The sequence below is a fragment of the Pagrus pagrus genome (assembly GCF_965226575.1).
Source record: "Pagrus pagrus genome assembly, chromosome: 8".
NCBI lineage: Eukaryota > Metazoa > Chordata > Actinopteri > Spariformes > Sparidae > Pagrus > Pagrus pagrus.
The window spans coordinates 18460825-18488093 of NC_140192.1; the positions used below are offsets into that span (position 1 = coordinate 18460825).

At 41.5% G+C, this 27269-nt stretch overlaps 1 protein-coding gene across 1 annotated transcript in view; it reads left to right on the forward strand.

The window, feature by feature from the left end:
* znf608 (zinc finger protein 608) overlaps nucleotides 1-27269 on the forward strand; it is a 53030-nt gene that overhangs the window by 17764 nt on the left and 7997 nt on the right. The window contains 5 exon segments of the mRNA XM_084359405.1: nucleotides 5849-6119; nucleotides 17741-17828; nucleotides 21271-23722; nucleotides 24755-25232; nucleotides 26260-26429. Coding sequence (XP_084215531.1) covers nucleotides 5849-6119; nucleotides 17741-17828; nucleotides 21271-23722; nucleotides 24755-25232; nucleotides 26260-26429 — 3459 coding nt within the window.

Below are 27269 nucleotides of genomic sequence, written 5' to 3' on the forward strand. Positions count from 1 at the left end.
ATGAATATCTTGTTCTCATGAAAAACAAAAGGTGGAATTTATTAATGGATAATGATGTTTGCTTTTCTGACATTATTACCTTGATGTTGTAAGAAAATTACCGTTTGTTTTCTTAAGATGTTGACCATTTTGACAATATCATTTGTTATCCAAAGAAAATTCTTAACTATGTGTAATTAGCTAGTATCTTGAAACAACAGAAAGAAATATGGCAGCTTTTCTGCTGTTGTCCTCCATATTTGTGTGATCTTGCCGAGTGCCTTTTTTATTTTGTTTTTGGAGCGTTATGTCTGTGATTTTTTTCACGGGAGCTAGAAAGAAGAAACGCTAAAACGTCTCGTCTTTGGTGATTCTGTAACTGACTCTGTGAGAAAGGATGGGGGTGGATTTTGTCTCAAAGCAAGTGAGGAAGACAGATTCAGTGTTTGTGCACGGCTCCAGGGTCCATGCATATTTTAGTGTTATTTGGGTCTTTGTGTACTTCGTTCTCCTGTGTGGTTTAGTTAAAGCAGTAATACTCGATTTTCTCTATTCTTTAGAAACTGAAGCGCTCACAAAACAAGATATTGGAGACTCAGGGAAAGAATACAACAGCCGAAATCGATGATCGCAGAAGCTCGGGGCGAGAATGGTGATGCAGAGTTTTAATCAGCATCAGTTCCTGAGAGGAGAGAATGATGAGCTGAGAAAAAAGACACAGCCAGTAGCGCATGGATTCACCAGATGGAGTTCTCATAATCAAACAACAAAGTAAATCGTTGCAAAATTACTCAAGAGCATTTTATGGTCTGGTTGAAGTCAGTCTGAATACTGGTTAATGTTTGGGAAAGATCATCTTCATGGTTAAAAGAAACCAAGATTAAATTGACACTATACTTTACAGGATCCTGTAATTGAGCATTTCAGCCTTGCTGAAAGACTGTAATAGCTCTTGGAGGGTTAGCTATGACATTTTGTAACAGACAGTCAAAGCCAACTTGCCTCTGACTTTTCCCCTAACGCTGCCCGGTTGACAGTTGTGGTTCTGAGTGAAATATATTGACCACTGTCGGGAGGATTGCCTCAGACATTCATTCTTCCCTCCAGGATTTATTTTTCATCAGCCAACCCGGTATCAACCTAAACGGTGTAATAGACCCTCCGGTGCACTGTACCACTTCCTGCCTTTCATTTTTAAGTTACCAATAACAAAAATGCTACGTCCACTCCTGTTTTCAAAATCAAAGCACTGGGTTTTGGAAAAGATCATGGTTCTGCTAAAAACTACTTTGTCCTGACTCAGACTTTCTGGCACTTTGAATTGTGTTTGTCCGATGTTCTTGTCATTCTCGCCCCCTGCTGGTGCTCTACCTTCACACACACATGTAATTTTCGCATCCAGGCTAGCCAAACCATCGCCCTCACATGCTGACCATTAGTGGATTGGCTGGTCTATTACACGTTTTGGCAGCATCATCAGGTCAGTCAAGTACTTTGTTTTATTACCAGAGCCTTGCTGGCTTGTACTTTGGGATAAGCGTGGCAGTCAAATCTTGTGCAACACAAATTAGTAGTTTCACTTAATGTTGCATCATTTGACATCTTTAGGCCTGTTTCTTTAATGATAAAGCTCCCTGCGGTTCTGTTTAGGTGCTGTAATTTTTCTGTGTGTATTGTAGGATTTTTTAATTAAGAAACGGCGTGAGAAAGGATGATTTGTTTGAAGCATTAAACACACAGGGGAGTCTGCTTGTGTTTTTTTATTGTTATTTTGCTGTGTGACTCCGCGTCCTGGCTGACTATAGCTGCTGTGTAAATTGCCATGAAGCGTTGTTATTCTTGGCGTCTGAGGGAGGAAAAGGCGTTAACGGCAGAACAGAAATCACCGGGGATCATGATTCTTCTTTTATAGTTAATTTGCTTTGTGATTTGGTAGAAGAAGTCCTGGGTGGTCTTCGTCAGCAGCTGTGTGGGAGTTAACAGACGCTTTCACGAAGCACGGGGGATCATCTCTCTCCTGTTTTATTACTATTTTGCGTGATAAATTTGCATTGTTTATCAAGGTTTTAACATTAATGCGGTGAAACAAAGCTCCTCATAATACCTGGAGTACAGACACTGTCATCTTGGGACACAGAAGAATAGAAACTAAACCCTGAACCTTGAAGTGTTGGCGAGTTCCCTCGCCCACTCTGGAACCAGATGAGGGTAATGTGATTGTTTCACAAGGCGTAAGCAAAGGTGTTACTTTACAGGGACACAGGGAAGGACCACAACAAATATTTTCACATGAACATTCATTTTTATTTGTTCCCTTGAACTGAGACCAACTGAGACTCTTGCACGTTTCATTGACAAACAGCCATACAGCAGATCAATAAGATAATCACTGAGAAAATGTCATTGAAACATTAATGAAAGAATCTTGTCCTGATCAAGTTTATCTTGCCCTGATTTTGTTGATATACTGCCCACGCTGCTGGGGCTGCACTTGTAACTTTGGCCTCTGCAGAAGGAGAACAGCAGATTGATTTTAAAGAAAAGCACAGAGCACCTCTGAGTCTTACTGAGAAGCAAGAAAAAAAAACTTGTCAGTCGAGAGCGACCTGTGTGAGTAAGTGATTGATCTTCATAATAACACAACAGAAGCACGACTCCTTTATCTGGGACACCAAGCGCCACAAAAGAGCACCGTGTTGGACTTGACAAAGCGCTGCTGTTTTCTGGAGTATTTAGAGACTCGGCTCGGCGAGAAGGTTTTTTTTCTTCTTCTTTTTTTTTCAAACTGGGAAATCACTCAAGAATATTGTACAGTGAGTTATCTGTCAAGCCTGTAATCTTTATTGAGTCATAACGGCGGGAGAAATCCTTCATCGCTGATTGCTGCTGCTCTCTCAGCAGAATTATTTCCCAGAGCTGTTGTAATTGGGACCATAATAAGTGGTGAAGATAAGAGTAAGGCTCTTATAGGCACCAATGACTTACTATTTCATTACGTGTAACCATGGTGATGACAGCGGTTAAGATCACTCACACACTTTGAAAAATGAAAAACGATATTCTCGGTTTTATGAAACAGAGACTAGAAACAGTAGAAATATGATTGGACACAGGTCTCTCTGTATCAGCTAGAGGTCTTCACGGACCTCATTTTGGATCAGATCCAATTATCTTCGGTTGTGTTCTGACAAGGTCTGACTGCCTGCGGTTCCCTTTAGGAAGACTTCTACCACAAGTGTACGAAGGCCAACCACTGATCACTACAGTTTGTATACAGCACACATGACAAGACAAGAAGAAAATACAAAATGTCTTTAATAAGATGGTGAGAAGACAAGCAGTCATTTGAAAGATAAGTTCACCAGAAAAAGATCCTTTAATGTGCTACAGTACATGTGGGAGGAATTAGAAAATACCTCTTTTCCCTAATTACATTACATTTTTTTTTTTAAGTTTGATAAATCAGTTTATTTATGTCAGTCCAGTACCATGTTAATGTCTCTGTACCTACTAACACCTCATATAACACAGACCACTTTAAAATACTTGTTTTCCAGCTCCACTTTTAGAAACGTAATATTCTCCTGCAGCTTCCTTCGCCCAACGGAGCAGTCCGATTGTTAGGCTTTCAAAAACAAGAAAAACTGTGTAAATGTGGACCAGACTGGAGTCGTTTGTCTAAGTTAAATGAAGTCGGGCTTTTCGTAGCCTCCGGGACATTTTGCAGCTTTTTAAAAATCTGTTGTTGTCTACTGTTTATAAAATACCAGACAGTCACTGTAAGAGTTTCAGCAGCTTCCAGATTGTGTTCGGGATGTTTTGGCAGGGAGTCAAATGTTTATTTGGATCACAGAATATGGCTTTAAAGTTACACTGTATTACTTATGAACTGAGAAATAACATATTTTCTTCACTCATGAGAACTTAATTCATGAGCCATAAGATGCTCTGTTGCACTGTTGCACACATTCGAATGCAGGGATCTGCTGATACAGCCGTTCCTGGTCTGGTACGATCATGGCTAATGTTAGGGAACATATGAGTGTAGATATACTTCTGAGTAATGACCATTAATCAGTCAGTTCACTGCCAACTGTTTGCATTGTTAAGTTTTACCATTCATCGTGGACAGAGGGAACATTTAAAATATGGGTGAGGCAATCTAACAACTGAGAGTTCCCCCGTAGAAAGTGTTTTACAGAGTAGATGTCATTTCCTGTATTCTGGTTCCTTTTAACAGGTGGATTGACACTTTTATCTGGATAAACTAGTATGAGAAAGATTGTGAGTACATTTGTATCACATATTTGAATATATTATAAAGCTAAAAGTACAGAAACGTATTTAATGACTAATTTTAAAACAGCTTCATTGCACAGGCTGTTGATTTATAGACTAACATTTCAACTAGCAAATGATTTAAAATCCAACACATAGACCAAAAAAAATGAATTAAACATCTAAATTAATGTGACAATTATCTAATCAATGTTGGTGATTTTGCTCTTCTTTATTGAATGAATTTCATAACCCGACGCAATTATCAGGGGCCCAGTTTTATCAACTAATGTAATGGTGGCACTGCGGTAACAATTGGAAGATTAAGAGATGATAAATAATAAAAGATTAAAGCTAGAGCTCACCTCTGCTTTATAGCCCTCATCCCATTTTGTTTAGTTCATTTGCTCCTTCTTTACGCATCCCTTTCTTTCTCTCCCTTTGTCTCATTTACCATCTTACTTTCCTCTTTACTGTTATGTTTGCTATCTTCTATCTCTCACGGTGCCTCGTAATTGTAACCAAAGAGAGAGTTCCTTAAAAATCACATAAGCTGACTTTAAATATTAATTCTAGTATTTGTCATTGAAAATTTATTTTGATATGTTTACTTTATGAACAAACCTCTACTGGTCATATTATGCTGATGGAGGTTTGGGAAGCACAGACTCATACAAAACAAGCTGCTGAATAAGATGAGTTTTTTTTCCCTCTCCCAAATAATCAGTCCGCTTTTTCCAAAAAAGAGGTGGTGAGTAAACTGTTCAGTGAACAACTGATAAAGGACAAAAATTTGAGAATGACACTGGTTGTTGGTTTCTCTTTACTGTGTTGTTAAAGTTTCAGATGACTAAAATCAATAACCAGTCTGCATATGGCTGAACCTCTTTTGGAGACGCTGAACCTCACAGAGGACTTTAACAGCGCACGAAATCTAATTTCTCATGTCAAGAGAGGAACCGTTATTGTTGCTATAGTCACACTGGATGAGCTCCAGTAATGTTGCCTTATTATCCTGTTGCAGATTTTTGCCAAGTCGTTCTGTGCAAAAGTGGCAGCTAATTATAATGTGCAGCTCCTGTGTACATGTGTTGTAGGAAACAGTTTCTCATCCCAAAAACTCATGAACGAGTGTGAAATACCTGCCTCTTATAGATGAATTTTAATCGACAGGGTGAAAAAAGAGGTTGTTCTAAGTCTGGATGTAGTTGAGAGATGATTAGCTGCCACTCAATATTAGGAAGTTGGTAAGTGCAGACTGCGGATAGAATAATGAATGGGGTGACATTTGGAGAAAATGTCTCCTCTTCTAAAATGTCCTTCCATTATGCAGCATTCAAATAATCAGATGTCAGTCGGACTCAGAAATATTAAAATTACATTAATAATCTTTTGACTTCTATATTTTTCTGTCTTCATATATATCCCTCCTCTTCCTTTATTTCTGGAGCTGTGAATTTCATTCAATCTAATGAAATGTAGCTGAAAGATTAATACTGAAAATAAAGTCGAACTGAAGTAAAGGCACGTATTACTATGCATGGCTGTCTCGTTCTCTGATTTTTAATGAATCCTCTCCTTTTCCCTCCAGGTGGACCCAATGTTCACAGTGCCAGCTCCCCCTGCTCCAGGCCACCCCGGGGCACCCGGGTCCTCTCTGCCCTCGGCCCCCACCTTCTCCCCTCCGGCCCTGCCCACCTCTAACCCCAAGCAGCTTGTGGTGAGGACGAGGTCTATAGGCACCAACACCCAGGATGGAGGCATCTCAGGGGCATTGGAGGGCGACTCGGCCTGTCTGGGACCCTGCCAGCCCGGGACCAGCGTCAACCTGGAGGGCATCGTCTGGCATGAGACTGAGGAAGGTAAGCAGTGTTGTATTATACTGTTTAACACTACAAGAGCAAGTTTAAAGTGTTGGTTGAGACTTCGAGATTTCTGCCAGCCCCTCAATACAATGAAGGTCAATGGAATACACTTTGTGTTCCTTAATAATAGTAAATAGTAAAATACTGTAAATATATTTCATATTTCATGGATATTTTCATGGAGTTACAGGGCCATAGACTTTTAAAGAATATATTGCTGTGGAGTTTTTCAGGTGTCATTTTTAAAGCTTTTAATATGACAAGTAAACCCTGCTCACCCTCGACTGTCACATGTCACTGAAAAAACATACATTCTATGAGTGTTTAATCATCCTCACAACAGTCACTGGCTTCCATTCATTCAGTTACGTTGGTAATTAAAATAACTTTATTACAGTAAACACATTCCCAGGAAGCCAGAAATGTTTAGCCCAACAGTGACTGAATCTGGCATGCTGGGTTGCCAAACTGACTCAACTCCAGGCCAATTTTGGGTGCTGGCATTGGCCCTAAAGCCAGCCCAACTGCTTTTAAAGGATCGTGTTCTCCCAAATCAGCCAAAATCCACAACTGCAGTCTGCAACAGGCACGACTTGGCTGACATCCCTCATCGTCGATCGTTCAAAATCCTTTTAATGACAGAAATCTGACAACAGTGATGCTCACTGTGAAGAATCGTTAAGTTTTCCTGTCTTTTTATTGTGTTTATGTTTATATTTGTTTATCATTTTTGGTGTTTTATAACTTGGCTATTAAAGATTTCATATACATAAAGTTATAGAGCCCAGTGGACCAATGACTGCCTTCTAGCCACAAAAACAGAAATTTTAAGACATTATGGTGGCAATCGCTGACATCTATTTTTAATTTGTAGCCAATGGGCAAACATATGCAACAGTACTGTTAATGTCCTTAAAACTTTCAGTGCAGAGATATAGTTTCACCTTGCGTGCGCTCTTGTTTGTTTACTGTTGAATAAGCAGCGACACAAACGTAATAAAAAGTAACTGAACATGAGAGTCTGAGTGCTTCCGGAGAAGCTCTGTGTGATCTGTGATGTGACGATGTGGAAAGTCTCATGAGTCAAACGTGGGTAAATAAAATACTTTTGTCACGCCCGAGTGAAAGCCAAGATGGTGGAAACGCATCAGCAGCTTTCCTGATCCGTAAGCTCGACTTGACTTTGACAAAAGGCTTTTTTTTTGTCTTGACGTGTCGAAAAGCTCAGACTGACTTCCCCTTCACTGCACTCTGTCAGGCACGGCGCTTTTTAAATTTCCATTGTTTTCACATTTGAGGATGAGTGGGCGTCCTGCCCATTTAAACTATGACTCTGAACAGACTGAGATGCTGACAATCACAACAGATTAAACTATTTTTCCTGAAAGCTGCATTTTAGCCATTTCCCCAAAATCTCAAAGAGGTGTGAAAACTCAGCAAGCGAATGCTTTGTTTCGGTCCTTCCCATTAAAACTAAAGACAGTGTTGTTTGCAGGAGAGGCTGTAATTGGAGAATCTTTATTTAGAAGCTGTGGAGGGACAACATCCAAATATCAGACAGCTCCGGGGAAACAATCTGTCTGGACTCAAAGCTGAGTAAATGTTTCTATCTCCTTGGAATTGGCTCTTCAGGTTGACTGGATTGTTTTGAGTTTCCAAAGTGAGGCTGACTGTCCTCTGTTAGCAGAACAACAACGGCGTTGGTTGTCAGACAAAATAACTTTAACTACTGCTGCTTTTCTTTCACGCCTGGAACTCTTAATCAGAAGACGGAGTTGGTGCGGTGAATCCTTCTCCAGCCGTCCTCTGACTCCTGGCTGATGACTTTGCTCTTTATTTTTCAGTTAATCTGTTGAGCATCCTTTTGTGGACATTCAAAAAATGACTCTTGAGGAAGTACTGCACAACGTTATAGCATCACTACACCACTGCGGTCGGGATATGCCGCTGTTGGTGTAGGCAATCTGAGTAATTTAGATTGTGATCCATCTTGAAGGCAACCTTAATCTATTTTTCAGGCGAATCATAGAGATTATTTTTAAAAATATCCTCTTACCCTTGTTTCCAAATCTCACATGACCTCGTTGATGAGTAGATCTGTGCTACGTGAACAAACCAGTAGAGCGATGAAGCCAACTAGATGGCTTTACTGACTGGACAAACTACTTAATGTAGCTCTTCTTTGGGTAACGTATTATAAATAACGCAATGTGATTTATAGCTAGCAACGTGTCAGATGAGCAGCTAGTGCCAAAAAAGAGTCATCTTTAAAGGTGCAATATGTCAAATTTTAGTTTAAGATGTTCAAAAATCTTGATCGGCATAATGTGAATAAATGGCAGGTTTGACGTTATGTTGAGGACATTTATGTATTGTGTTTCAGAGATATCATCTCAGTGTAGAAGTCTAAGCTAACTAGCTTATGGCAGCCAGTTGCAGTTAGCAGAAGTTACTATGTTCTCTTAATAAACTGAATTAAAAAAAGTTAGCTGAAGTCAGCCCCTCTATCTGTTTGGAGTATGAATACAACCAGTGGCCAAGTCTTATGTGTTGCACCTTCAATGCAATGTTGCGTTTTATTGGTGCAAATGGAGAAATTCAAGTCTAAGGGCATTTCAAAAGTGAGTTAAAAGAACGCAATTTAGATCGTGGATAATGATCAGGATTAAGTAGATCAAGATAGTATTTTCGGGCCGTATCGCCACCCATATGCCGCTGTCCTATTTTCTAATGAAAACCAGCTGTTTCATCACATTTACACATTACAGGTTCTGTATTATGGGTGATGAACCAGGCAGATGCAGTTAAACTGGCCCTCACTTACACACAGGCAGGGCAGAGACACCCTGAATTCCCAGCTGTATGGATGGTCTATCTATAGTAAATCAGTGGTGAAGCTTTGGAGACGGTGTTATCTGTGAAGTCATGGAGTTTTGTTTCTGATTTCACAAAACCGATGCAGTTTTGAAGAGCGTTGAGCGTTTTGGCATCTGTTGGTCACACATCAAGGCAAACTGATGACACGTTTAATTTGTTCAGCAGCTGCTCTAATTTTGTATCCCTCTGAATGTAGTTGGCTGTATTTTATAAGTGTTTAAAGACCCTGTCAAGTATTTTGTTAAGTTTTCACCGTTGTTTTCATCTCTTGCACCTTCTCTTGTTGGTTTTCTGTTCACCTTGACCAATTTTCTCTCCCTAAACTCAACCAAGTAGTTATTGAATTTGAACCTTAACCATTACGCTCCTTTCATGTATTTTGTCACTGGAGGGGAAAAAAGTGTGATATCTACTTGTTAATTCAGCCTTTACAAGCAGCCAGTTGGTTTCAGTATTACCTCATTGTAGAGAAAATGTAGATGTAGGAAGCTGAATTTTTCTGCAAAGTTTTGCCTGAAAAGATTCTTCAAGTTTCGCCAAATAAAATTGGGCGTCATTACAACTAGTGTGGGTTTGTAAAACATATGCCACAAGGAAAAGTAGATGGTTCTTATCTTAATCATTCCAGGCGCTTTGTCCTTTCCAAACAAAAAACTAAACTGTAGTTTATTTTTAAACATGTGCTGGATATCCTCATGAAAGAAGTTTTGGCGCTGAGCTGCATATGATCACGAGTCCAACACAAGAAGAAATGTAGAACCAGAAACCCGTCCAACACTACAAAATGATACCATGGGAGTACCGGGCGACGGATCAGACAATCCGATGATTCACCCGCCGATTTCGACGCCACTGCACTTTGATAGGCCGTTAACGAGGACAGTGCTCAGCACTGCGGCCTCTCAGCGGAGGTGTAATACCTTACTGCAGGCTGCTAATGAATAAATCCCATCTCTTGGTGCCCATCTCACTCTGCCAGCCTCAGGGCCTCTGAAGTGGAGTGTTGAGTTTGGCGGAGAGGCGTTTGTTTCCCAGCCCAGTATTAATTAACTGGAGCTACTCACTCTGCTCGGGCAAAACTAAAACAGGAGAAGAAGAAGAAAAAACAAACACAACACTGGGGAATATATCCGAGACCGAGGAGTGCTCCTAAACAGGCCGGAGAGTTGGAGTGGAGGGAAGACAGACAGTAAATAATACATCCTCTGCTTCTGACTCTGAAGTGAGTGAAAACCAGACAGTGGATAAAACTTCTCCAGACAGGCCACAGAGACAGCCAGTGCAGTGAAAACACGGAAATGAAACCGTATTCAAATGTTTTGTTGCAGACCACGAGACCTTAGAGGTAGAAATATTTTAACTTGATTTAAATAAGTTTGAATATTCAAGAAAAACACCAATAATGAGAAACCAGAGTGCCTAACCTGCCTACCTTCTCCACTGCTGCGCAATTCTCCAAATATCAATTATTAAAAAACTGTGGTGCAGAGCAGTTAGTCGATCATCAGGAAATGGAAATGACTCATTCGCACTGCATTTTCTACAGGAAATTCATTTTCTAGATGTAATCATTTTGACATTGAGACAACCAAACAGGGACAGTCATCAGACTATTTGGTTTTCTACTAATCTTGTTATTATTACTTACTTACTATACTGTAATTATTTGGGGTTAAGAGAGTGGAAGGCTGCTGGCTTAGCAACATATCACGATTGGCATCTTAAGGTGATACATTATATCACAAAAAACACACCTGCATTACTGAAGGAGTCCCTGAAAAATCTCTACACTCACACCCAAGACTCGTCACTGATTATGTGGCCGATGGATGAACTTTCCGCCCAAATTCACTGGAATATGTTCACGTGTTTGTGAAATTTACTGCTAAGAGACAAACAAACAAGCAGCACTGAACACATCAGCTCCTCAGCGGAGGAAATAAATGAAACAGAAAACATCAAAGTGTCGTCGTTTCAGGTCTGTGTGAGCAAACTACAAGCAGCAGCTCCAGTGAAGTGAAGCAGAGTAACAGGACACATAAGATAAACCTGGACTTGTACATATACTGTCAGCACAAACACAGATATACACTGGATTATGATATCTAATACTAACATCCAAACATATAGTACGTGTTTGGTTGAATACAGGGATAATCTGAAGAACAAGGACAAAGATGGAGGGATGAGGGAGAGCTAAAGATGAGAAAATGGATTCGGTCTGAACAGGCTGATTGGTGGGTAGATGGATGGGAGAGGAAGAGGGAGAGACAAGTGGGGAGACAGAGGCAACAGAGGTCTATATTTCTAAACCAGGAGGGCGACGGAGAGATGGAGAGGAATGTAAAGATGGAGACAGATAGAGGGATGAAGAGGGATGGCTGCAATAGACAATGTCAGAGTCAGAGAGAGAGAGAACAACGGAGACAGGGAGAAACAAAAGAGAGTTTTTTTTTTCCCCTCCTTGTGTTGTTCGTCCTGAGGAGTAATCCCTGCTGCTCGGGGACTATCGCTCAGGAGGCGGAGGGATGACCGAAGCCCCCTTCCTCGTGACGGCGGAGGGATACGAGGGGAAGATGCTGGTTGCATGTTAATTAAGCAGAATACTAATTGGAAAGACAGAAAGGCGAAGAAGAAGAAAACGAGACCACCATTTCAGCTTCAGACCCCCCTCCTTTCCTTCCTCCTCCTCTCTGCAGGAGACCCGAGTCTGATGAGCGCTAATCAGATGGTGATTGGCTCGACTCTTAGCTGAGCTCGGCAGACTGTCTGACTTCAAGATGCTCTGTCTGCCTGTCTGTCCGACTGCCTGTCTGACTGGATGCCAGAGATAAATTAATTACAAGCATTGTAAATAATGACTGTTGAAATCAGTCGCTGATTTGTGTTATTTGCTCTTAAAGTGTAATTATCACACATTCAGTTTCTGATGGAGAGTTAGATGTAAAGATCAACACTACTCTCATATCTGTATGTTAAAAATAAGGCTACAGCCAACAGCCTATTAGCATAGCTTAGCGTAAAGGGGGAAACAGCTAGCCTGGCTCTGAACAAAGGTAACAAAACCCACCAAGCAGCGTCTTTAAAGGTCACAAATGAACATGCTTTATCTCATTAGTTAAATCTGTACAAAAAAAAGGTATAAAAATAAAAATTTAGAGTTTTATGGGGGCTTGCCAGCTTTGAGCAGTTGCCAGGCAACCATTGGAGACTGCTCGCAGCTCCGTCTTGATGAGTCCCTCACTGGTCCGTGGTACCCCCGACCCAATCCTTTCCGTTTCTGACTCCTGTCTTAAACACATAACCAACGTATTCATAAAGACATGTAAAGTAAATGACGTTAATTTGCTAGAAAAAATACTGTGGTATGAAAATCGACAGCTATCGTCCCTGTACATTTGCTTATTTACAGTATTAAAAGGTGCAATATGTAAGAATAGAGCACCTCTCAAATTCATACTCATATCATCAGAGTCACCGCTAACTGCTGCTAACTGTAGCTGCTGTTAGCTTTTTAGCTCAATTAGCCATGCAGCTACTAGTCCAAACTGGGAAAGAAAAAGAATGGGCCAAGGCTAGCAAGCTGATTAGCTGCTAATTTCAGTTGATATCTGCTATACAATACATAGACATCTTTAATTTAACGTCAAAACTCTTATTTCTTCACATTCTGTTAATATGTTGTCTTAATTTGTTTGACAATGTTTAATTTATAGTGTTTTATTCTATATTTCTTACATATTGCACCTTTAAAATCAACCATATTAGTGTTATTTTAAAGTTAAACTTAAAACTTTGAATTTTTATGTCAAGTTGAAGGGTCTCCATATAACAATTTGTTGCAATTTACATCCATGAATCAATTTTTTGTCGACCATATGTGAGCAGATTGTAAAGTGACATGAAAAATGAGACCTTCCCCGTCTCTCTTGGTTGGCTACACAAGCCTGTGGATGATTTGTTAAAGACTCGGGTTGGATTTTCCGCGACAGTCCAAAGGATGTGACTTTAGTGCCTCTGTTGCTCTCTGCTAACAGAGCCAACACAGGTGAGTTTGCTAAGGACCGGCTTCCAGCACAACACAGAGGTTCCACTGAGCCCCTTAAAGCTTTATATCATGTTTTGTGTCAGTCAGGACATAATATTTTGTGAAATTATAATAAAGCGTTTGTTCAGCAAACACCCCCTTCTGTTTTCATTTCTTTAACTGTAATTTTAACAAATAATAATAATAATAATAATAATAATCATAATAATAACAAGAAGAAGAAGAATAGTAAAAATAATAATATTAACTGCTTTATACCTTTTTTTCTACCAGACTATTCAGTCTTGAAATACAATATCTACTCGCAGTAAGAACAGAATCATTAAAAATATTTGTATTATATATATTTTTTTACTCTGGCAGCACTTGCTTGAGGTTGCTTAAGGCAAAGATCGTGGTCTAAGAGAAAGTCTGCACTGACTTGAGACTCGACACCACGACCTTTCTCTAACCTTTACCGAAATGCTTTTGTTGCCTGAACCTGACCACAGACGGACATACAGCCACCACCTCTCTGCAACGTGGCTGTGCTACATAAATGTGGTGCTACATTCACTCAAAAAACGTTTCCTCTGCACAAAATCCATTCACTGATAATGACTGGCAGCACAACGTCATCTGGAAAACACTGACTTATAGGAGCCATGGTGGTGTAGATTTACTTAGACTGTCCTGAGATCGTAGATTAAAGCAGCAGCAGAAAATAGGAGTGTGTAAATACTGCAGAGCAGAGCATCGTCAGGGAAGATGTACTTAAATAGTCAAACAAATTGAAACCGTGTGTTGGATTGGTAATGCAGAGAGTTTGGCATGGCTCCATTTGTGACATCTATTTCTTTGATTTTAGCCACAGAACTGGCTGCTGAGTTCAGAAAATTCGGAAGAAAACTAGAACGGCCCTCAAAGACATTCAGTTTTAATTTCTTCATGAAAAGAATTTAAATGTTTGGTGCAGTAGGTGAGGAGACAGAGGAGGCAGAACACGTAGACGAGGCAGGAGAGAAAAGAGAGAACATTTCTTCTTCACAGTGATAAAAAACAAACCCTGAAGTCACTAGTACTCAGATTCAGGGACAGTAGGTTTGAGGTAATCGCTGCTTTATAAAAGTGTTTTTATGCAGACTATAAACCAAGAATCAGGCAGGGCGCTTGTTTTTTTAAGAAAGTTTCAAAATTACAAACAGGGTTTGAAGGATTTTGAATGTCACATGAGTTTTGAAGAGTGTTATATTGGCATGAACACCCACATCCGTGACAGCGAGATGAAAACCGATGAACTATCGAGTGTTTTGGCATCTTCCCACGAAGAGACGCGAGTCATGCTGGCTAAAAATAGAAACGCTGTCACATTTCAAGGCCGGCGAGGCTTCAGGGGACATGTGAGTGGAGAGGAAAACCTCCACTGTTGGCTTCAGACCCCGAGCTGGGACAAAGTGCATGCATTACTGAATCACAGCACGGTCAACTCCAAAAAACAAGACACACATTTTTCTTTGTATTTTTACCTACTTAAATTGTTTTTTTACATAATGAAACCAAAACACATCTACTGCAATATGAAAAGAGGGACTATGAATTATAAATTGACCTATTTGATCTTTTTTTTACAAAGATCATCTGTAATGTGCTACAGGACCACTGAAATCTGCATCTAGTGGATCTAAATTGTTTTATTTGATATTGTAATAAGCTTGGTTGAAATTAAGTGCCATTCTAGCTTCTTTTTTGCAGTTTGTACTGTTGGTTGGAAAAAAAACAACAAAAAACATTTTTGAGGTGTCATTTGGGGCTCAGGGTTTAATTGTAATGACTTTTCTCAGTTTTCTTTTTAGGTAGTTTATGACAAAACAATCATTCAGTTGTCAGAAAAGATCACAATTTCACGATGCAGACAAACACTACGTACCACAGAGAAGCAAATGTACATGTTATCATCAGTCTTAATTGTCATACCACAGTATACCAACTGCAGTTAAAAACAGTTCAAAATGAGCCTCACCTCAACCAACGAATTATATAATATATAACAGTACGACTGTAATGGTTTGGGGTTTTTAGTTCAAGTGATTCCTGTTTTATTTTGAAGGTTTCATCCTCATGTGTCTTGTTCTGATGTTGATTGTCCTATTGGTTCCACCGGTCCCTTGTTAGTCTTGCCTCTGTTATAGATTATTATGTTCAGTGCGTTTAAGTCTGTTTCTCTTTGTTAGGTCGTCAGTCGTGCGTTTCTGTCTCAGTTTCCCTGTCCTGCATTCTGCTCCACGTGTTTTATCTTCGTTGCTGCCTGTGTTCCTCGTGTCTCTCGGGTTTTTGCTGGTTTATTTAGCTTTGCTCTGCTTTTTGTTGGCTTCCCTTTTGTTGCCTGCCTTTGTTTTACATTTATAATGGACTACAGCTTCAGATCACTAAAGCTGCCTTTTTGTTTTTCTACCTGCCTGCCTTTGTGTTTTGCGCTTGGGTCCTTTTTGTAAACAGAATAACAGTCACAGGGCACGTTGTTCTGCAGTGAGTGCTCTGACTTTTCAAACTTTAAGTACATTTTCCCGACTATACTTACACACTTTTACTTAAGAAACATTTTCAGTGCAAGACTTTTACTCGTAACAATAGTCTTACATTGTGGTATCAGTACTTTTACTTATATTTACTTATTATTATAAGGCTTAGGCTCATAATCCAAGCTGTTTTGGGTACTTAGCTGACTGAATGTAAAATAATTTTGAAGAGCATCAAGACTAACTACATGACTTTCCCCAGATTGAATGGTTGCAGTTTGTCTTTAAGCCTTTTGGGTATTGTTTACTACCTCTGTCTGTGTCAGTTTGTTAGTTGTTTGGTTGGTTTGTCAGCAGGAATAAACAAAAACTACTGAATGGATTTCGACAAAACCTGGATGGAGGATGGGTCCCGTCCCAGTATAGACCCCATTCAGTTTTGGTGTGGATCCTGACAAAGGGATGGATGCAGGATTTTTTCCCCACTTTCTTTAACCTTGTGAGATAAAGCATTTTTTTTTGTTTTTGCATCTTTGTTAATTTCCCAGGAAATAACGCATGGATCCTGATGAAAGAATGCAGGTGTATTTACAGTAGGTGGTGAAACTGCATCCAAGAGGAACCAAACAGACCTGAAAGCAGCGAGATCCAAACCTGAACAGACTCTGAAGACATGGGGCTCAATTCAAAACACACTGAGTGTATTCACGTGCATACTGGTTATACTGGTTTTGATAGTATCCAGCATGTGTTACTAAGATTATGGTTTCTGATAAATTTGAGTCGATGTGGATGTGTTTTCTGACTCCTCAGCATCCAGTCACTGTCATTTCAGTACCTCAGTAGTTGAGAATTACAAACAGTTTCTGATGTTGCAATAAAATACAGGGTTTCTGCTGTTAGTTATTCAATCCCAACTGTCAACTCAGTTTTAGTGCCACTTGTGCAGATGGCAGACATTGAGCTAAAACCTGGATAAGATATTTAAATGCTGCAGTATCCCACTTTCCCATGAAAAATGTCTCCTTAGGTTTACACATATATCATCATGGCTTCAGTGAATGTAGAGATACAGAATATAAATGTCAAACTGCAAAGCCACTAAAGGTGTAATGCAGATTTTAGTGCCTTGTGATGAAAAGCAAAAAACTCCCTGATCACCATCCACCTCTCGTTAAAGTGAGCGCCACACTTGGCAGTGTTTCCCAGCTCACATTTATCTGTGAGAGTGTTTTGTGACGGTGGCGGCCATCAGGCTTAATTGAAGAGCAAGAAGTCGTGTGTTGCAGTCAAACCTCATTTTAATGCTGTAATGCATCCAAAATTTGATTTGCTTGGCTTTGCCGCTGGCGCATCACAAAAACAGAGGTTAATGGTTTTCAAATGTCAGTCTGAGAGAGAAAGAAGAAGAGGAGGAGAGAGACATTTATTTCAGACGGCTGAAGGGTCGTCAATCCTTAGATTAGAGCTTACACCTCAAGGACTAAGTTTTCCTTCCTTTACCAAAAACCTGACAGGAACGGAAGACTGTATTTTCCTCCTCAGATGTTGCCAACTAATATCAGTTTGAGCAATTACACAGGCTGCAACTAACACTTTGAACCATTTTGAAGACTATTTCAGCCTGTTAAAACTGTGAACTCCGTCCTCCAGGTAGCCACAGTTCTTTATTTCCGAAAAACCGTTAACTGCCTCTGTCGTCTGCACGTCAGCCTGATATTTTTCTCTTCTAAGGTGCTTCTTTGATTTTTGCACATTTGTCTTTCATCGATGTTTGATTAGTTCCTTCATTAGATAGAAATGAGAACAAAGACATGAGAATGTCTGCAGAGCTAAAATGGTTGGTGATACATGCAAGAAAGGAAGCGCTGCTCGGAAAGTCTAAAAAAAAAGGCAAACAAAGGGTGGAAAGCTCCTTTCAGAGAGGCAGATGTGTTGTAAATTAACTCATGCATAACGGTTGCATTTTGGACCACACCTGTTTCATTGTTGAGTCTTTGTTTTTATTCTGTGATTGATATAAAACACCATTTTAAGACCTTATATCCTCTTATGTGTAATTGTACTTGTATGCAATTGTTAATGTCACCAAGAATCACAGAGAAAAAACTAATCTAACACAAACCGACCATCTTTTCTATTTAAATCCTAAACCCTGTGTTACTAACCGCTCTGTCTCTGTCCTGTGTCATTGACAGGTGTGCTGGTGGTGAACGTGACATGGAGGAAGCGAACCTACGTGGGAACTCTGTTAGACTGCACCAAACACGACTGGGCTCCTCCAAGGTAATACTACTCTCTGAAAGCCATTTTCATGGCTCACTCTGCCTTTCTCCTTCTCTTTAAAGACACACCACAGAAGACAGTGTATATTATACACATTATAAGACATATTAGATTAGATAGTTTTGTCGCATTCCCAAAAATCTACAAATTCTCTCTCAGCTCACTGCTGAGACTCAAGATGTTTAGATGAGTTGTAAATAAAACGGTGAGCTCGGAGGTTCGGTTGTAAGAATCACAGTGTACTTTTATGTCAGAATATATGACGTTTGAAAGAAAACATTCTTCCCCTAGCTTATACAAAGTGGACTTCATGAGCAAGAAAATGCACAGTTTGTCATCTCAATGGGCTTTTGCTGCTGAAGTGGTTCTAAGTCTGGTATGACTTATGATCGCCATGGTGGCTAACTTTAAACACATTTTGCTGTATTTTTCGAAACAGTGGCAGGCATTCATCACTATTTCACTTCCATAGCACAAGCAAAGGGGCAAATAAAACATTTGCATTCGGTGGCGAAACAAATTTGCATCCTGGCTTTGTGTGGGGTTCAACATTGGACATCGCAGTCACAACCTACAACAAAGACGTGTGTGGTTGACCCCTTAAATGGACTACAAACCAGAAAACTGAGTTCAGGATAAAAATGGAAATCAGAGTGCTTCTGATACCAACATCTTGTCCCTTGCCTCCAAACTCTTCATAGAGATTGCTCAGTCAGCACACTGATGAGATGCATGTTTGTTACTTGAGCGACTGTTACACAAAGCATTTATGATTATCCAGCAGTTGCCTGCAGCAAATGGACCCCACCCCCCCATGCAGGTTTCATGGAAAACCGTAGTCTTTGTGTAATCCTGCTGACAAACCAAAAGATTAGTGATGTTGCCTTGAAATCCAAGCTCCTGATGTGAAAGACAAGTTACACCAACTCTGGAGTGGGTTTGCAAAATTAGCGGAGGATGGCAGATAAAGTCAGCTTGGATTTGGAACGGTAAAAAATGGGTTCCAGCATCAAAATGTCAGCAGAAACTTTGTGTGGTCGTAGCTCCAAAATTGCTGTTAGCATTGTTGGCTGCAACTTTATGTTATGTTGGTTGCACGCAAAATATTGTTAATCATAACCATGCTTCTGACTAATGTTTCAGTGTCACTTTAAAGCCAATCTTAATTGGAAACAAACATAATGGTCATGGTAAAATATTAATACAGAAAACACATATTCTCATTTGGTGGCTTATTAAAGTTACCATGACATTTGTTCAAGTATTTATTTCCATTTGAGGAGAGTTGCTGCAGCCACTGACTATTGAATTGAATCCTAAAAACAGGACACCATTTTGCTCAAGTTTGATGGTGACTGGCTCATCACATTGCCCCAGGGCAACACAGGATTACAAAAATAGGACACTGTTCTATTTTTTTGGCCACGAGCGACAAACTGGATGACGAGTTGATGCTTTACAGTGTTTTCCGATGTCTGTATGCACAGCAACTGTGTCTCTGAATAAAATTATACCTGAATTAAATTCTTATTCCAACTGTTAACACATATTAAGGACAAGCCTCATATAATTTCTGCTTGGTGTGTTTCCCTCTATGATCTATCACGTGTAATGATTTTATTGTTATTTTTATTGGCTGCTGATGGTTTATTTGATTAACTGAAAAGAGCACTTATTTTTTTAAAGTGCTTTAATGCTGCTAAAATGATTACAAAAAGGATAAATTGGCTCTGGGGCTGTCAGCTGTTGTTCTTATGATGAGCTTTAACAAAAACACTCTCCACAGTGCATCCCAACTGTTTTACAAATGGAGAGTGGTTTTTGTAATTGCTGAGCGGTAAATGTGACAGTCCCTCCTCGCAGGGCTGAAACCTCTCAATTATTGCTCCGGTATGTAAATTATTGTTGTCATGGCAATTACAGCTTAATCTCAGAAACCAGGGACTAAATTGCTTTTTTTATTTGGACTCTTGTCACTGCGGACGTCTCTGACTGAATGCTGTTTTATTATATAATTCAATGGAAGAAAGTGCTTCCTCTTCAATGATTCATCATCTGTCTGTGAATGAACCTGTAAACGAAAGATAAAAGATGCAATGATTAAATTAAAAGCTCAAAATCTAACAAACAAGTCTGAGATTATTTTAAATAAAACCAACTAGAGGCGTGAGACCGACATCACCTTGAAGGAAAATACATCAAATTTCAGTTAGACAGGCAGCTTTGGTGACACATCAGGGACACACTGATGTAAAAAAGCAATTACAAACATCATAGGCAATGTGAGATATCATCGTTTTAAAATCACAGAGGGGGACAAGAAAGTCTCGTCTCAACGTGCTTTGCAGTCTTTTTCATTAATAAGGTGATTAACACCCAAAACAGTCTTTCCAAGGTCAGAATTTATTCATTGAGTATTTAACACCAACCAGTCCTGTGGATGTGGTGTCATAATGAATGCATTAATAGGCCAGCAAAAACGCAAGATTCAGGGTCCAGCTTCGAAAATAAAGCCGTACTGTGTAGATAAAGATAAAGCAAGGCATTTTTCCATCCCAGCAGACAGGTTTTTGATATAAATAACAATGTGTGAGTGCGGAAAAGCATCTCCACTGTTAAGATGCAAGGCAGTCTGGTAAACAGCATCAAAGACTTCAAAGTAGAAGGGACGTTATGTGAATACAAAATGCCTCGAAATCAAATACAGAGATAACTGTGGATTGTACAGGTTTTTTTTATGTTATCAAAAGAGAAGCAGGCTTTGTACAGAAAAAAATCAATTTTTTATCCTTGACAGTTTGGTAAAGTGGTCCACATGAGCCCCGAATGATAATCTGTTATCTTGCAAGGTTTTTGTCTGATGGCACAAGAGTTCAATTTGGGTGACGATATGAACATGTTCCTCCTCGGGTTAAAACCTTTCAAGAACAACAGCATCAACAAGAACAACAGCATCAACAAGAACAACAGCCTACTTTTCAGCTCAGTGGTTTGATGTGTTTTTCAGTTTACGATTTAGGACATGAACTTGATACAACACAACCTAGTACAATGTAAAATGATACAGTGTAAAATTATGTAAAACAGAATTATGAAACATGATGTGATTCATCAAAATACTTTGAAGTAAGTATCGTATATTGTAAAACAACACTTCTGGGTATTCACATCAGACACATGGGCCCGAATCCGAGTACTCTTAACCCAAAAGTACAGTTCGTTTGATTATTTGAACACAAGTGAACTGTATTCAGGCGTACAGTTCATGTGTACTCAAGTACGGTTCGCATCAGGTGTGAATCATACTCTGGCACAGTACGAAACAATCGTAGCTAACGTGAAACACTCTCTGTTTCATATCTGAAGCATTTCCAGACTGCAAGTACATGATTATTAAGAGGAATTTTCTTCTTAATCCACTTGTTTCTCTTTCTCCATTAAGGTTTTGTGAGTCACCCTCCAGTGATCCTGAGTTGCCAGGTGGGCGCGGCCGGGGAAAACGGATGCGAATGGCAATGGCCGAGCGGCCTTGCATTGAGCCGACCCCTGCTGCCAAAGTCAGGGGTTTATCACAGCACAGGAGCCGTGGAGGAGGTGTGGCTGGAACCACTGCACCCATCCACAGCAAGGGACGGAGAGGAAGCCTGAACCTCATCAACAGCAACTGCCGAGCACCGCCTTCTTTCTTCACTGTTGAGGAGGTGAAACCTGCCAACAGCACCTCCTCTCTCTCCTCCGGGAAGCGAAAGAACAAACCTCCAGCTGACCTGGACCTCAGCCTGGTCTCCTCTGATGACATAAAAAACGGGAATGGGAAGAGGATCCGAGCCAAATCCCGCAGCGCCCCATCCACACCGCAAGGCAAATCTGACCCGTCGTTCATGGACCCCGGAGGAGGTTGTGCCTCCTCACCACCTCCCCCACCCATCCTCATTGACTGCCCACACCCCAACTGCACTAAACGCTACAAGCACATCAACGGCCTGCGCTACCACCAGACCCATGCACACCTGGAGGTGGAGGAGCAGAGGAAGCCTGAACTGGAGCCCATGAAGGATGTAGAGAGTGAGGAACGACTATCAGACTGTGAGGACACCATCAGCAACATGACATATGACCTCTCAGAGACTAACAGCACTAATACCAACAGCTCCTCAAAGAAACCTGCTCCTCTATATAAGGTGACCACAGTGGGGTCGCCTAAGAACAGAAGGTTACTCCTCAGTACTGACCACACACCCACCACCAACTCCAAGACCAGAAGAACCTCACTGCTGAAAGATGGGCTCATTGATGACCTTAGCAATCTGCCCATCATCTCCAACATGACCGTGGTTCTGGAGAACTGCATGGTACCAGACAGAAACTCCACGGTAGAGATGCCCAAGCTGGAAGCAGAAGGTTTAATTGACAAAAAGGGAGGGGCATGTGACAAAGGCAAGAAGGCCAATGGGAAGGTAGAGAAGCTGTCCAAGTCACGTACCAATCGGCCAATCGCTCCAGCCCCTGCTCCACCCAAGCTGATCGCCATACCCAACACAGCATATCCAACAGGCACAGCAGATACTGCCACCTCACAGCAGCCCACACCAATGGCAGCTGTAGGACTCACCAGTAAAAACCTTCCTCTGAAACCCATCAAACCAAAGCTGAGTATCGTTGTGGAACCAAGCCTCGTCAAAGCCACCCTGGTAACCTGCAGCAAAGAGACCAGAAAGAAAGAAAAACGGAGGCTGAAGGACAAACATAGCAAAGATGCACCAACCAGGACGCCTAACGGGGACAGCAGTGGAATCAAAATGGAAGATGGTGGTGGTGGTGGTTCTAAGATGGGCGTCAAGGAAATTTCTGGAAGCCTTCTGAAGGAGCACCTCAGTAAGCAGGATGTGATGAACGGGCTCACGGAGAGCCAGGAGAGCAGGATGGCCAGTATCCGAGCTGAGGCTGACAAGGTCTACACCTTCACTGACAACGCCCCTAGCCCCTCAATTGGTGGTTCATCGCGGCTTGACCCTAACGGTGGTTGCCTGTCAACAGCAGACAGCAACAGCAAAAACAACAGCCCCGCCTACTCTGACATCTCAGATGCAGGGGACGATGGGGGATCAGATGGAATCAGATCCAAGTCTAGCTCCTCAACCTCTTCAGAGGTTAGCTGTAACAGTAGCCATGGTAACCCTGGTAAAACCCCACCCACAGCATCTGCCCCTTCATCAAAAGACCCCCAATCCCCATACTACCACAGCTACGAGCCCTACTACCTGCAGGGTTACATGCAGTCGGACAGACAAAACAGCAGCAGTGTTGCTTTCCACAAAAGCTCTGCTCTTGATGGCAAAGGGAAAGACAGAAAGGAGGAAGTAAAGGAGGACGATAAAAGCTCCTCCCATGAGTTTTCAGACTCAAAGAAAGGTGACGGGCCGCCTCAATCTCAGCTTCAGCTGGCTATGAGTCAGACCCAGACTGCTTTGGCCCAGTCACTGTACTATGGCCAGTACTCCAGAGGACTGTACATGGACCAGAAACTGTTACTGGCCTCCAAATGTTGCGACCAGACGCACAGTGCCAAGCAGAGGGGCGAGAGGGGACAGGGGATGAGAGACAGTGAGGAAGACAAACATATTGTTGGGGCTTCAGTCAGTGGACCCATGCTAAGTAAAGGTCCAGATGGTGCTAAAGGTTGCTGTCCCAAACCCATCCTGTCCTACGTGGAGATGAGTGAGAGGGGAGAAAGGGGACTGGGCATAAAGGCTGTACACGGTGGCATGGTGGACCAGCACCAGGTCTCGATGAAAGACTGTGATGACATCAAGTCACCGTCCTCTTCCTCTTCTTCATCACTCCACAACCCAAACAGTCAGACAGATCTGGACTCAAATGTTTCCTTTTCCAGTGTAAGTTTCTCCCTCTGTCTATAACCTGCCGCCGCCGCTGATGGTGTTGTTGGTGTGCATTAATGACTGTTGTTGAGTGTCACAAAGAGATTAATCACACATTGTGTACAGCCAAACCAATAGGTGCTAATAACAAAGACCATGTGGCTTCTGTGGTGCTGTAGCTCTTCGTTGGCATACTACTCAAATTATTTTGGTATAAATTAAAATCATGTAGTTTGATTTGATGGATGCAGATGTTTTTAATGTTAAGAGTAAGAATTAATGGGGGAAATGTATAATTCACTTTAGCTGTAAATGTAAAAACAGACACATAAAGAAACAGAAGAAACATTTCTAATACATAAGTGTTGGTTTTGATATGAGCTGCTTTTTCAGAAATCTTGTACAGATTTTTAACCATGTCATCTCATGATGCAGTTATCTGCATACTCTAGCCATGCTGGGTTATGTAAAAAGGTTGTATGATGTGAATGAAAGCTCTGTTTGGGAGGCTAGGTTGATTTTTCCTTCTAGTTTGGCCAAAATTCTGCAGTTGATCATGTGTGAGACATGTCTTGATTCGTGTCATTGAGAGGGATGCCACACTCCTCACATCCCACCTGTGAATGGCCGCCTGCTGTTGAAACGTCGTCATCCTTCATCAACATCACATCCAGAGCCAGTGATAGATGGTCTGTCTATGGTTCTGTTCACTCAACTACACAGTGTTTCCTCTATAGTCATTCAGCAGCGGTGGGCCACCGCAGCAAGAAATTCTCCAACCCTGCTAAAAAGAAAATGAAAGTCATAAATTATCCTTCTTTTCCTGCCAAAAAACACAAAAGAGACAAAATGCTTCAGGGTTAACATTAAGACCTATGAAATAGGTATTTCGTTTTAGCCCTGTAACTGGCCATATAAACAAAAACTGGGACAAAGACGTGGACCGAAGTTGAACTGACCCCAAAATGACTCCCACCCACCACTGTTAACAAAGAATTATAGGGGAAACACTGCAACTAGCACCAACACTTGTCCCCATCGATCTAGCCCTCAGACGGCCCGGCCTGGGCTCACTGCCTGGTTCACAGCAAATACTCAGAGCTACAGAGTCAACATGGGGAGGAGGCCGAGGAGGGTGAAGCAGACAGGGGAAAAGAATGGGGAACTACCGTGGAGCCTGCCGGGGCCAAGATGACTTCAGGAGGAGGAGGTGGAGGAGAGAGGGGAGGAGGTGTGGGCGGAGATGCCAAAAAAGCCAGGCTCCACGGATCCCACGACCTACTGCCCTGCATCGACGCAGAGGAGTCAGACAGGCTGGAGGGGCTAGATGATCAAGGCCAGGAGCCAATGGGAGGGCTGGCTGAGGAGTCCCAGAGTGCCCGGGCAGCGGTGTCTCCTCCCATGACCCCCCAGCAGCCCTACATCCAGTATCAGCACTCCTCCTACCAGCCCTACCTAGCAATGTGTGAGAGCAGCGGGGGCTCCTATAGGGGGGTGTCCCCAACCCTGGTCCACAATTACCCAGGTAAGAGTCTGACTCAAGTTAGATGATAAAAACAAAAGCACTGTCATGACTGACACCATATCCAATTGCATTTCTTGCTAATACTTGCCCTGCTCTGCCTGTAATTGGCTTACCCCGATATTCTTACCCAAACTAATCACTCTCCTCATGCCTAAACCTACCCAACCCAACCAACAAAGATAACCAATCAGAGGCAGAGTACGGCGGGTCTTAGCAAGCAAAGCATTTTGTTCAAATCAAACAAACAATACGCTAACATCCTAATTAGTGAGTTTTAGATTTGCTGGAGGGTGGATTTTGAATGGGTAGGTTGGGCCGACCACCAACCCAATCCTTTAAGCCTTGTGGACAGGTGAATTTTCAGTTTCTTTGTAATCGCTGTCAGTAGTTGACCCAACTTCTCAAGGGCTGAAAGTAGTGGAGCTGAAGATTAGGAGATTAGAGCAATTGAAATGTCAGTTGACGTTAAAGCACTGAAAGAAGTCAAAAGTCAAAAGCAGTCAAGTCAAAAGTTCAATCAGTTTAGGTGTAGGAGATGAAAGCAGTTCAAGTGTCATCAGCTTTTTATACCCTTTTAGCTCCTTGTAAGGCCCTTCTTCCCATCAAACAGACAGAGTTAGAGTTGTGAATAAAGTTGAACATTTAGCAGCTAATGAGCCACATATTTATCTCAGGAGTTGGTGGAGACCAAAATAGAGCTAAAAGGAGATTGAATGTTGAATCAATCATCAGATGGACACAAACACCACTCCAGTGGGATGTGTTGCTCAGTGTCTGCTGGATGTGTCAACAGGCATCAGCTACCCTGAACTTTTAGCTTGCCAGTTAGCTTTTAACCAGACACTCACAAATGTGTTAACAAGACAGCGAAGGTTAGCTCAAAACATACTGTAAATATGTACAAAATCAGGAATAAACAAATAAAGGCCTCGGAATGTAAGTTTCATTTTTGATATCTAAAGTCATTGTGCATGTGTGTGTATGTTTTCTGTGGCTGCCTGTGTGTATCTGTGTTTGTGTCCACCAGGTTTCCACTACCCTCTGTATGGTAAGACCGCGGGCAGGGAGGAGTCGGAGGTGACTCCCCCCAGCAGAGGTGGAGTGGTGAGCAGCAAGCAGAGCGGCGACTCCTCCTCGTCCTCAGCCATGCAGCTGCTGCAGCAGCAGAGCCATCAGTACCACGGAAAATCACCTGCTGTGAGACATCGCTCACTTCACTGCCACATCCACTCTGCAGCTCACAGCGTCACACCTCTGACGTTTGTAACACAGCACAGATCTGATGTTTCCTGATCAGATATCCCTGCTTGTAAATCTTATAGACTTAATACTTGACACATAACTGATGCAATTTCTCTCAATTACATTTCTATTAAAAATGATTTATTTAGTATAGAGGATATGTCTCATACACAACAAATTCATATTTACAGGAGCTGGTAGGAGTTTTAGTACATATTAGTCTAATTATAACCAATTAAGAATGCTTTACATCCCCAACATTATACAAGACATACCACAATGTGTTAAAGCTGTTAGAGTTCGGCTTTATTGTTTTTGTGGCCGTGGCTCAGGAGGTAGAGCAGGTCAGCTACTGATCACAGCATTGGCATTTCAATTCTGTCCACAAGTCAAATGTCCTTGGGCAAGACACTGAACTTTCATGTTGCTCTCCAGCCAATGTGGATGCTCCAGCCAATGCATTCCTAATTGCCAGTCCCAAGCCTGGATGTATGGGGAGGCTTGCGTCAGGAAGGGCATCCGACGTTAAAATCTTATCCCAAATCAATTATGCGGCTCATAGAAATCAGATTTCCATGCAGGGTTGGGCGGGGCTCGGGTTGCAAGCGAGATGGAAATAGATGAGTGAAGAAGAAGTGTAGTTCTTTTCTGGGCAGTTATTGGTTTCAGTTAATTTACTTATGAACTTGTGAATTGTTTGCGATACATACAGTATTGAAACTACTTATTTCTTCTCAAAGTCACAGTCTATTCTCAAGAGGCTTCTGCTACGAAGCGACCCAACATACCCAGGAT